At 42.6% G+C, this 12,173-nt stretch overlaps 1 protein-coding gene across 3 annotated transcripts; it reads left to right on the top strand.

Moving 5' to 3' along the window:
- The first annotated feature begins 29 nt into the window (after positions 1-29).
- Positions 30-11,155, top strand: FGFR1OP2 (FGFR1 oncogene partner 2). Of its 3 annotated transcripts, none has more exons than XM_021538678.3 (6): positions 30-125; positions 2,939-3,075; positions 4,186-4,303; positions 5,228-5,370; positions 8,351-8,464; positions 8,799-11,155. In XM_021538678.3, the coding sequence occupies exons 1-6, from the start codon at positions 122-124 to the stop codon at positions 8,934-8,936; spliced, it is 654 nt and encodes a 217-aa protein (XP_021394353.1). In that variant the 5' UTR covers positions 30-121; the 3' UTR covers positions 8,937-11,155. The 3 variants fall into 3 exon arrangements, with proteins under 3 accessions (XP_021394353.1, XP_085426492.1, XP_085426493.1); XM_085570366.1 differs by having other exon boundaries at positions 2,824-3,075; XM_085570367.1 differs by having other exon boundaries at positions 30-582.
- Positions 11,156-12,173: the final 1,018 nt, after the last annotated feature.

Genomic DNA, 12,173 nt, shown 5'->3' with positions numbered 1-12,173 from the left:
CCCGCCCCCGCCGCACGGCGCCCCCTGGCGGGGACGCGCCGCGCCGCCCGCCCCTCACGCCGCCATTTGACATCGCTCGGGGCCGGTGCGGGCGCACCCCGGCGCGGCCGGGGCGCCGGGCATGAGTGAGTTCCGGGGAGGGCTCCGGGGACACGGCAGGGGGCTGCCGCCGTGGCCGCCGCCGGGCGATCGGGAGCGCGGGCGGGTTTGCGTTGGGACGCCCCATGGCCGGGGCGCCCTGAGGGGCGTGAAGGAGGAGGACGCACCGTGTCCCCGCCTCAGAGCCGCGGGCCGGGGCGGGCCGGGGACCCTCGCGTGTCACCGGCGCCGGTGTCGCCCTCAGCGTCGCGGTGGCGCTTTGGGGGTAGGAGGCGGCGCTGCTGGCGGTGACAGCGCCGGGACGCCCCTGTCACACCGGGAGGGGACATGCCGGGATGCGGCCGTGACACCCCCAGGATGCTCCTGTCACGCCGGGACCTTCGCACCAGCCGAAATTCCTTAAAATTCCTTGGAAATTGCATTCTGGCTCAGCGCTGCCAAACTGGTCTCCGTGGTAACAGAACCCACAAGCTGTGGGAAAAGGTGGTTTCCAGTAAGGATAAAAAAAAAAAGAAGCAGGCAGAAAATTAGGGGAAGGCGGTGGTCGCACAGAGATGTTTATTCTTGGGTGTTGTTTTTTTGGTGTTTAGTTTGGTAATGAAAGGCAGTAGCAAACAGCAGGAAGCGGCAGTGTGTGGTAGGAGTGTTGCTGAGGTGACCTGGTGCTCTGCTACCTGTTGACAAGTTTGCAGCAACGAGCATCTGTCAGCTGGGCATCTCTGCCAGGGCAGGGCTCAGGAATCATTAACCTCAGCTCATAGTCACGCTCATAAAAAAATAATATACGATAAGAATTTGCCTAGATGAATAGCATTTGATTAATTGGTGTTTTTTTCCTCCCCCTAAATATCTAGGCTAACTCACAGCTTTAGCTCAGTTTCAGGATCAGGCAAAGGTTTTGTTTTTCACAAGCAGCCAGAAAGCATTTTAAGTTTCAAGCATTAGGACCAGTGTCTTGGATATCGAAAGGTATCCTGGCCATGATTTGGGTGGCCCCAAATTGTGAATTACCATGATGCAAACAGTGATTGTGCTTTCTGAGGTACAAATGCTGCCTGAAACTGGAGCTGGGCCCTGGCCTGACAGGGGACAGTGACTGCAGAATTTGTGTGGCTGCATTCCACAGGTCTTTCCTAGCACATTCCCTGTGAAAAGAAACATCAGTGGCTTTGCCACAAACAAACTTCCTTTTCTCTGACGTGGTTGGGCTGGGGCAAAAAAGTGAAAGTGCATATGGTTAAACATACATTGTTTAAAAATTTATGCGAATGCATACAAATCATCAGAGGTGTTAAGTGCATTGTAGCCTGAATGCCAAATGGATTCCCAGCTCATGTAGAGGCCTCAGAGGCTTTGTTTATACTGGCCAGAGAATTCCTGGACAGTGAGCTGAATTAAAGGCTGCTCTTCAGCAGCAACATGGATCTCACTAAGTCAATTGCTGCAGCAGTTCAGCCAGTTAGTGGGGAAGGTCGTAATTTGTCTGGGGTATTTCTGTTGGAGATCTGACTGGAGGGAGGAGCAAGAAAAGCAGATCACTAAAAACGGTGCAATGTTATTGCTTTCCATGTCAGATTTGAAAGAGCTCCAACTGCTAAGTCAGGGTGAATAAATTAACCACCTGTGACAGCCCAGCAGTCTGCTGGAGGCCTGGCTATCTCAAATACATCCTATGGAAAGTTAAAAGCAAACGTTTTCTGATAAACAGGAAACCTGCACATGCTAAAATGCTGATGCCTTGATATCACATGAATCCCAGAAAACACAGGTAAAATGTCTCGTGTTTGAAACATCCTTCCTTCTACTGCTTACCTGAGATAGGAGCAAAAGGTCACTTGAGGCAAATTTGAGGATTTCTTTAAGTTAGGCTTAAAGATCCTGGGCTATGATTTGTAAAGGTGCTTGAGAAAGTTAGAAAATCAACCTGAAGTGATTTTTTTTCATGTAGCTGAGGAAAGACTCTAAAAATCTTTACTGTTGCAAACAGCCTGGCTGAGAAATCGATTTAGTTGATTCTTCGTGTGCCTTAGAACATTTCCTAAACCAAATATTAAACCTGATGTCAACAAGGCCCATAAATCTTTTAAACCTCTATCACTGCTATTTGATTGCTGAAGACTGTTCAAGGAGTTTAAATAGATTTCCATTTTAGTAGACTAAGTACAAGGTTCCTTAAAAGAAAATAAAAACATAGGCTGAAAATCTTACTCTTGAAACTTAACCTACCAAGCATGAATATGAAAAAATGTAGTGTAAAGGCCAGTATTGTTTGCAATAGACACAAGCATTTTGCAAATTTGACAGTTCTGGCAATGTGTAATTCCTGTGAACAAGTGCTGCAGGTAGAAGGGCGATGTTTTAAGGGTGCAGTTGCTTCTTTTCATTAGCTGAGTTACTGTTGATAATGTCACAGTTCCATTTCATGCAGCAATGTTTGTGTGCATTTATAGACACGAACAAAACGCGAGCCTTTCGTCTTCTGAACTTTCCCTGAGCAATTTTCTCTACTCCGTCAGTTTGAGCTGCTCCTTCTCTGCTGATTTAAGTCATCAAAATCTTCCAGGCCATTGTAATCCTTCGGCATTCTCTTTCGTGCTGGATTCATACCTCAGTTATCCTGAAGTATATCTGTTAGGAGGGGACATGAAATGAAAAAAAAAAAAGTAGCATTAAAGATGAATGAGTTCACGTAACATTCTTATAGTTTGTGTATCACTCTGCCAGAAGCAGGTGCCCTGCCCATCTTTGCTGTGCCCAGTGCCCTGCCTCTGGCAGCTGACCATGCCCAGGTGGCTGTGCAGAGGTGCAGTGGTGCCAGCGCTGCCTTTGTTGTGTTCAGAAATGAGCTGCACCATGGAGAAGGCGCTGGCGGATGCGAAGGCGCTGGTGGAGCGGCTGAGGGAGCACGACAGCGCGGCCGAGGCGCTCATCGAACAGACCACGGCGCTCAGCAAGCGGGTGGAAGCCATGAAACAGGTCTGCTCCTGGGAATGGAAGCACTTCCAGCTCTGGGGGCTTTGTGCAGCACGGAATGAGCGTGCCGTTGGGTTAATCCTGTAATGCGGACTTGGTGTTTTTAGTCGAGGTGTGGATCTCCTCTCAAAATAGCTTGTTTATATAGTTTGAAACTGTGAAAATATTTTCACAGTTACTCCAGTTTAAATATTGAAAGCAAGCATTTATTTGAAGAACACTAGTAGAAATGGGCTTGGTATCTTACAAACCACTCTGTGGCGTCTCTTGGTTTGCCCTCCAATGCAATACTACACATTTTTATTAATTTAATCATGCCCATTTAATCATACAGAGGCTCTGGCATGTTTTCTTCTGTACAGAATACTTTGTCTTTGCACTGTCTCCTTTTGTTTCCAAATAGCCTCTTGGGCTTTTTTGTGCTCATTTCTATTCTGACGTTAAGCTGCTTAAGGCACATTGTTAGATTGAGTGTGACTTTCACAAGACAGCTCCTGGGAAAACATAAAGATGTCTTGTGACTTTCCATATGGCAGTCCATCCTGCCCCTTTAATGAACCCAAGATATGTTAATAGGCCTATAACATTATAACACCCTGCATGCAATTCAGCCCTGTAAAACTAGTTAGATGCTTCATGGCTTCAGATCAAGAGTATTACATATCCCCATCTGTTGGGAGTCAGGATCCATTGACTCAGGCCCAAGTAACTTGTACCCATACAGCCTGGTGGTTAAGGTTTTGGGAAGCCACAGTAAATGTCAGGAGGTTAATACCTCATGGTTTGTCTTTACCACATATCTATGAGTTTTAAATTGCCTGATGGTGAACTTGGCCTGCATTAATTGAAGGTTAAATAGCATCCACTACACACATCTAAGGTATGAAACTTGCTTAAAAATAAAGGTGATGCTTTTGTGTCTCTAAAGGACAGCATGTCTGCAACACTTTCTGGTGTGTGTGTTTGATATTACTTATTTAAAAGCAAACATTGTCTTCCTGGTTACAGACTGTGACTGACAGTAGAACTGGTGCTTTGTGACCTGCTGGGTAATACCTGCCTTTGGTTAATCAAATGTGCTGTGCCTTGTTGGTTTGTTTTTGTAATAACCAGTATCAGGAAGAAGTCCAAGAGCTCAATGAAGTAGCAAGACATCGCCCTCGGTCTACTCTAGTGATGGGTATCCAACAGGAAAACAGACAGATTAGGGAATTGCAACAGGAAAACAAAGGTAAATTATAAATATTCTATCCTTTCCAAGCTCTAGCCTGTACCACTGGAAATAGTGAGACTTTTATCACTGATCTTTTTTCAAAACAGAGCTCTAGAAGAAATTTTTTCTTCTAATTTCAATTTGTCAGTTTAACTGATCATAATTCAATTCAAGAGTCCTAAAGTCCAAACTCTGGGTCTGATGAAGAAAAAGAGATTTGGGAAAAATTACTTTTTTCAGTCCTTACCTAATGTTCAGCACAAGTGAGGAGATAAATAGAACATAATTTTGCAATATAGGGATCCTTTTGGAGACCTGTTTAACCACTTCTGAAAATAATAGGAACAGTCATGGTATAAGCAGAGAAGTATAATTCCATCTGGAATTCTGTACACTAGGAATGCACTGTTCCTCCAGGAAAGCCTTAGATATTCTAAGAGTTCCACTCAGCAAAGGATTCAGTGAGCTCAGTTCAGATGAGTCTTGCCTTAACTCGGGAGTTATTTATCCTTTGTCTCAGTAGATTTTGAACTGGAGCGTTTTTCAACTCTGGTTTTATCCAGCTGCAGATTAAGACAGACCTGCCAACTCTTTCCTGCCTTTTGTGGAGTGTGGCTTGTAGTGGCTGGGGTAAAGCTGCTCAGCCACACTCCAGATGCTTTTGTCAGCCACAGGAGCTGAACACGAAGTCACACTAACAAAAGACTGTTTGTTACTAACCAGGAATTGTCCCAGGCTGGTCGCCATCAAAGCCACTGGCAGAGCCTGTGTTGATTTCATGGTGCAGGGACTGGGGACACTCAATTATGGGCTCATTTCGGTTTTCTCAAGCTGAAATACATGTGCATTTTGATTTGGTTCTCTGTGTTAAACTCTAGACTGCATTTAAATTAAATTAAATTTGTGTTAAACTCTTAAGTGCATTTTAAATTCTGTTGGCAGAACTGCGCACATCTCTGGAAGAGCACCAGTCAGCTCTGGAACTCATCATGAGCAAGTACAGAGAACAGATGTTTAGGTTGCTTATGGCAAGCAAAAAGGATGATCCAAGTATAATAATGAAGTTAAAAGAGCAACATTCCAAGGTAATAACTTCATTGAGGATTTTTGCTTTGTTTTTTAGTTAACACCATACTTTGTAGGGGATCAATTCAAAACTCACTTTGTGTCAATTTTTGTACTGCTAATGAGTCCTAATTTTTATAATCCATTCCATGCAACATAACAGGAAACTATCAGTTGAGCAAGTCAACCTTACCACCTTCTCATTTATTAAAACTTTCAACAGGTAACATTTCAGTACTGCATTTGCTTAATTTACTTTTCTTTCACGTCAGTCTTTAAGGTAACTGCCCTGTTACACTGCCAGAGGTTAGTAATAATCAGACTTTTAGGCTACCTTTAATTTATGCTTGTGACACCAACAAATAATTATTAATTTTGTACTTAGGGAGAGTAGGAGGAACAAGCTTTTTAAATTCAATACTCAAATATTTTTCCCCTAAATATTGTAAATAAATTTTAAAAATTAAAAGTCCTTTTGACTATTGATTAACTGCATAAATCAGGAAACACAAGTGTATGTTCAGTTATTCAGTAGTCTAAACGACTATTCAATTTTGGGGGAAATCATTCTGGGTCACTAACAAATCTAAACAGGAGCTTTTTAGCAAAATATTACATTTCATTGAAAATGTAACGTAATCATTAGAGCGATGCAGCTGTGTAGACAAACAAGTTCTAAGTGTTTAATAATCTTTGCCTTCAGCTAATTTAGGTGTGAAAAGCAAAGTTAGGGTCTCCTTACTGGGAAAACAATTTAAGAATTTTGATTCTTTCTTACCTGCTTACAGCATCCTATGTGTGTAAATATTGCCATTAGTATGAAAAAATATTATTGGATTAGAACTATATCTTTAACATAAAATCTTGAAAAATGACAGATAAAGATAATTTTCAACAGAAGTTACCTCAGAATATGGTATAGCATCTGCTTCAGCTTCAGGAGAACCAACACAAGAGGGTAAAATGAAATCCATCCCGAAATGGACTGTGGTAGTTCATTTAGGAGCATTTCAATGGAAAGGCAGGAAAAAGAAAAAAAGAAAAAATAACATCTCACAAAGTAATTGGAATAGGAGATTTAGGCTTCAACATTTTCATTAAACCTCTTCCTTCCTGAATGCCTGACGAAAAAGATTTATCACCCTGACACATAGGATTTCTGGAATTTCATTATTTATTCTCTGGCTCAAGCTTTGTATTTAGGAAGAGAGAACAATGTTGAAACACTCCTTAAATACCTCTCTCTTGTTAAGTAAAAAATCCATTATACCCAAGGAGTTAAACTCTGTATTTCCAGTAATGCTGTTTTCCTGAGTGCCAGCTGTTATTTTAGTGCCTGTTTACAGATATTACAAGAGCATTGATTGCTACAGATGAAGAAGCACCTCTTTAAATAGAACAACAGTGTTTTGTTAGTGTTGTATGCAAGAGTAAAGTGTGTGTTGGTGGTAATGACCCTGATCTAAGTGTTCTGTTTGAATTTGCTCAGCTGAAACAAAAATGGATGTGGCCCCTTTTTGGTTTTTATCTCTTTAGAGAGAAAAAACCCAATGTGTATGAAAGAGGCTTTCACTGTCACTGCACTCTTTGTTTTTACCCCAAGTTTTCCACATGTGCCTTCCAGAGCAGAGCCTTCCAGTTTTGTGTTAGGATCCAACCTAACATCAGTGACCTTGGAACAGGCCTGAAGTTCTATTGATCCAGAGCCCACATGAGCTGTGAAAGCAGGAAGCAGGGAGAACAGCAGTATATCTGAAACCCACAGCTCCCACTCAGTCTTTCTCAAGGGTGCATCCTTGCTTGACCACAGCTTCCTGTCAATCTAAATTTGGGAGTTATTTAAAAAAAAATTGTTTCATGTCATCACCTGCAGTAGAAACTGAGAAGATTACCAATAAAGATTACCGGCAAGTTCTTCCCCGCCCCCTCACATTGAGAGTGGGCATTAACAACTGCTAAATTATAGCTTGGGCAATTGGAATGGCAGAGAGGAGAGGGCTGATGTTTATTTCAGTAAAGGGTATTTGTTTTGGTCAGATAAGTTTATGATTCCAACTGAGTTCTTTGTGGTAGTTTAAAGGCAACTGTATGGATCAGCTGCTGTATGGCTATATGCCAGCTGTATGGATCTCCCATCAAATTCATCATTTAAAGGTGGGATTTAGCTTTAGTCTCTACTGTCCTTCAGTTCAGCTCTCCTGTCCTGCTTTTCCTGATATTAGTCAATAAATATTGTGGATTTGGTCCAAAGGCCAGATCAGGCACAACTAGACTGGCATCATAGCAGAGTTGGAATAAAAGACAAGCTGAAAAATGAAAGCTGTTGGAAATACCTTTAAACTGTCTGGCTCAACTGAGCAGCAGTGAATGCCAGAGGGGCACAGGCTTCTCATGTAGCTTTGCAGGGAAAGGCAGCAGTGACCCATATCCTGAACCTCTGATGTCCAGAGCCCAACCAAATAAGCTGGAATTGGAGGTGGAGTCAAGCAAAAGTATCTAAAATAGAGAGTGGAGGACAGGTTTGAGTTTTGTAATATATGGCATAGTAAGGGTGATCACTGCACCTGCTCTTTTTTAGAGAGAAATGCCTGTCCATGGACTGGTACTGGAGATCAGGTTTCAAACACCTGGAAGGAATGTGGCTTTCCCTGCTGTTCTCACAGGCGTGGAGCAGTTTTGCATATCCAAAATAACAAACATCAGTTCCTGCTGCACAGGAGGGCCTGGTCAGGGCAAGCACAGCACCATCTTGTAGCCATTTTGAGGCCAGGGATAGCAGTTGGTTAAGCCTGTATCAAATTCCACTGTGGGGCAAACCAGGTTTATTTAAATAAACAGGACCACTGTGGCTGCCCACACTGTAGAGTTGGAAAGAATATGTTTTCCAAAATTGAGGTCTGTGATAAATAACGTCACAGCAGGTAAACCATGTTTAATGCTTTGCTTTTTTAATAATGCAGAAAATATATCATTAACATATTACTAAATATTGTATCTCAGGAGCTGCAAGTGCACGTGGACCAAATTACAGAGATGGCAGCTGTGATGAGAAAAGCCATTGAGGTGGATGAAAGGCACGGCTGCAAAGAGCAGGAGCGCATCACCCAGCTTGAGGTGAGGAGAAAGCTGCAGAGGCACAGATATTAAATGGAGTAAAGATCCTGCCAGGTGTTTTGTGGAGTTACTGGCCCAGTCACTCACTGCTGTTGTGTTACCCTTGCCTTGCTGGAGCAGTGGAAGCACCACTACAGATTAATCTCAAGGAGGGGATCCAAGAGAGCAAGAGAGTCAGAAACCTCATGTGCTCCCTTGGAGAAGATGACACATCACTGATTTCAAGTCAGGATTTTACTCCTTATGCATTAGTTTGGAGTAGAGGGGAGGTTTAACAGCTACCCTCATTTCTTTCTGGAGTCATACTAATGTATTTTTCTCTCTCTGGTTTTAGCAAGAAAACAAAGGCTTGAGAGAAATTCTTCAAATCACTAGAGAATCGTTTCTGAACCTCAAGAAAGATGATGCATCAGAGAGCACGTCCCTGTCAGGATTAGTGACAAGCAGTGATCTGAGCCTGAGGAAAAGCTAAGGACTCTGGGAATCAGCAAGCTTCAGTTGCACACTTAAACCAATGGAGCATCAGGGGGCACTGGTCAAGCACTTGTTACTGAATAGGGCACCAGCAGGAGAATGCATCCAGCTCCAGCTCAGTGGCTTTTATACTTTGTAACATAAATTCAGCTGGTGTTCTGCAATACCCTCAGTGACAGATTAATTGCCATAGATCTATCCTCAGTAGGAAATGGATTAATGCACTTGCTGAATAGCAAATTCTTTTTATATGAACTTGTTTTACAGATAAAAGGTGAGATTTCAAGTAATTTATATAAATTATTGCTCATCCAAAGTTCAGTGCAACTCTTAGATAATAAAGGTAAGATTTCAAGTCTGATCTCTGCCTTAGAAAGTAGTAACTTATGAATATGCTTTGTGCATGATCCTCATGGCATTTTTTCCTTTTGTTTTGGTTTTAATAACTTCTCATTTTGCAACAAACCTCTTTGATGGGAGGGGCACACCGGCAGCATAAAATTTAAGGATTTCTGTTATTTAGCCTTGGGGTATCACTTTCAAATACAAGGCCAATTTTTAAACATAAGGAATGCTGTCAATCAACAGTTTGGAGTTTTTAAGTGAAAGAAAACTTTCAAATATGTTCACTGAACTGTATTGTGAGAACACGGAAAGAGCTGTTCCCACTTTGTTGTTCTCAGGAACACAGGCAGCAATACAATTCTGCCTCAGCTTTTACCTTTAGGAGAGGAAATCCAGCTCCGTTCTGTCAGTAAGAAGCCACATGAGTCCTATGTCTTTCTCCTCCAGTTGCCTGCCCAAACTGTCCGAGTGAGGAATGGCAACTGGAAAGCACAAAAGCAGTGGCAGAAGAAAAGGGGGGTGGAGGAAAGGAGGCAGCAGCTTCATGGCAGAGTTGGCAGCCTGCAATTAATACTCTTCATTTTCCTTTCTCCAGTACTAACTAGTCCTCAAGAAGGTTTTAAAGTGAGTTAAGCAGAGTGAAAGCTGTCAGCTACAGAAAACTGTGGAACTACAGCTGCCACCCACAGTCACATTCTGGCTGTTCAATAACCCACCAAGCAACATGAGCTGAGCTATCCTGAAATCAACCACCACTTAGTCAAGTTTGAGTCACAGCAACACAGAAGGGACTAAGCATCCAACACTACCAAGTTTGCCAGCTTCAGTACAGCTTCCTGTGCCGCAGCACAACTTCTCTGAGCTCGAGTAAATGTTCCATATGCCTAAAGGGGAGCTTTCAGAGGCACTGAACCGACTTAGGAACAGCTCAGTACTTTTGTGCTGTTATCTCTGTTGCTGCTCATGCCTGTGGTGCTTTTAAGAGGAAATAAGTGAGAAAGGAGAATTAGCAGGCAGTAAATGCATATTTTCAGAGAACTAATATTACACATGCTGACAGGACAGGTAAATCAGGTCTCCACATTCTCACAGCCTGCTTTAGAAATGGAGAAACTGCTGCTTCTCTGCAGAGCACCTTGGCTTCTTGCTAGGCTTAAGAACACACTGAGGACATTCACATGCATGGAAAAATTTATGGCCATTTCCAGACTTGTGAAACAGCCATGGGAAAATTCTGGGGGAGCATTTTAGCTCAAGCACAAAATATTCTTGTCTGCTTTTATCGTATCTGTAAAGCTTCACCGGTACTTCTCTAATCTAGATTTTGCATTTCTGCCATGGCTTGCAAGCTGCTGACTTACCAGAAGCAACATCTTTTTTCACTGGAGTGTTCTGTTGTTGCAAACTTACAAGGAATTTTGGGTTCAGTTGTTGAAGTTCTTGTTTCTAGAAGCATCTTTTCAGCCATGCACTAGTGTCAAGAGGCATTTCTATCCATTTGATGCTGAATTCAGCTTCATGGCTGACTTCTGGTTTGGCTTCCAAATGCAGAAGAGGGTTGTTGGTCTGTGGCAGTACTTTGAGGTTGCTCTATTATGAAATAATGCTTGATTAGTGTTTATTTTTGTAAATTAAAAAAAAAAAAGTTACTTAATTTATCTACTCCTAGTCTTCACATTTGATACATCTTCCCTTTCATTCCCCTCCCCTGATCACTTTAGGATTTTAAAGAGCCTTCACAGTGTGTGGAGTGACTATTTTTCATTGCATACCTGTTATTTTTGTAATGCAGATGGCTTGGAAAGGATTTATGGCTAGAATTGTGTACTGTACAGTAAACTTATTTTATCAATAAAGTTGACTGAAAACACAGATGTCTCCATGACTAAAACAAGGTAATGGCTCTGAGATGTGCCTTGTTGGCAACACAAGATAAAGTAACCAAAACTGTTCTATGTGGCAGCTGTTTAGCTGAGGGCAGACTGAAACTCAATTTGGCTAGTTTGTACATCTAAAAGCTTTGAACAGCATTGACTTTTTAACAAGCACATGGGATTAGAAGATTGTTAAAAAACAGAAGTAATGGCACTGTTTTCATGGAGAATTACATAATTACATGTACTGGGATCCCTGTGTAAATGCCCAATGGTTTAGGGAGTTTTCTTAAGTACTTTTTCTGATTAAAAGAGGAATTTCCAAGTCCTCTGTTGGAATGCAAAACTTGAACTTGTTTTTTTTTTTTTTTTGAGAGCCTGGAGTCTGAGTGTCTGGGGCACAACCGGCTGTCACTTTGGCCAGGAGAGCACTGTGGTGCTGCTCACAGCATGAAGGCAGAGGGAAGGTGCGACCTTAAAGCTCCTCCAGTGCTACCTCTTGTCATGGGCAGGGACACCTTCCACTATCTCAGGTTGCTCCAAGCCGTCTCCAGCCTGGCCTTGAACACTGCCTGGGCTGGGGCAGCTACAGCTTCTCTGGACAAGTATTTTGTAATTTTTATTAGTTCTTCTGTGACAAATCAGCTGCACACACCTGTTATCCAGTCAAGCTGATAAGAGAGCACAAGTCAACTAAATGCAGGTTTTAGTGGGTCCTGTGTACAAAACTACATCAAGTCATTCCTTTGCTTCTGGACCATTTAGCATAAGTGGGGCTGAACAAGAACAGCATGGGAGGAGAGATCGAGTTCCTGCTGCCTGCAACCACCTTCCTTGTCCCCAGACACTGAGAGCCAGTGTGGCCCTTTTATCAGGAATATCCTTATTTCCCACATTCAGGGAAAAACTCACCAGACAATTGCCTTAACCAACTGCTCAGCAAGGAAGGAAACACTTTGTCACTGCAGTGTTGGAAGAAGCATGTGCTGGCAGCATTCCTCAGGCACCAGCCAGAG

Source organism: Lonchura striata, chromosome 1A (genome assembly GCF_050655825.1).
Source record: "Lonchura striata isolate lonStrDom1 chromosome 1A, ASM5065582v1, whole genome shotgun sequence".
NCBI classification, from domain to species: Eukaryota; Metazoa; Chordata; class Aves; order Passeriformes; family Estrildidae; genus Lonchura; species Lonchura striata.
Note: the sequence above shows the minus strand (reverse complement) of the source record. Positions and strands in the feature narration are given on the sequence as shown.

Bases quoted from the DNA above. Each gene is read 5' to 3' on its own strand.
- FGFR1OP2 (XM_085570366.1), top strand. From the start codon at position 2,881: ATGCCCAGGTGGCTGTGCAGAGGTGCAGTGGTGCCAGCGCTGCCTTTG. The intron at 5,371-8,350 runs GTAATAACTTCA...ATTGTATCTCAG, and splicing joins TAAAAGAGCAACATTCCAAG to GAGCTGCAAGTGCACGTGGA. The intron at 8,465-8,798 runs GTGAGGAGAAAG...CTCTGGTTTTAG, and splicing joins AGCGCATCACCCAGCTTGAG to CAAGAAAACAAAGGCTTGAG.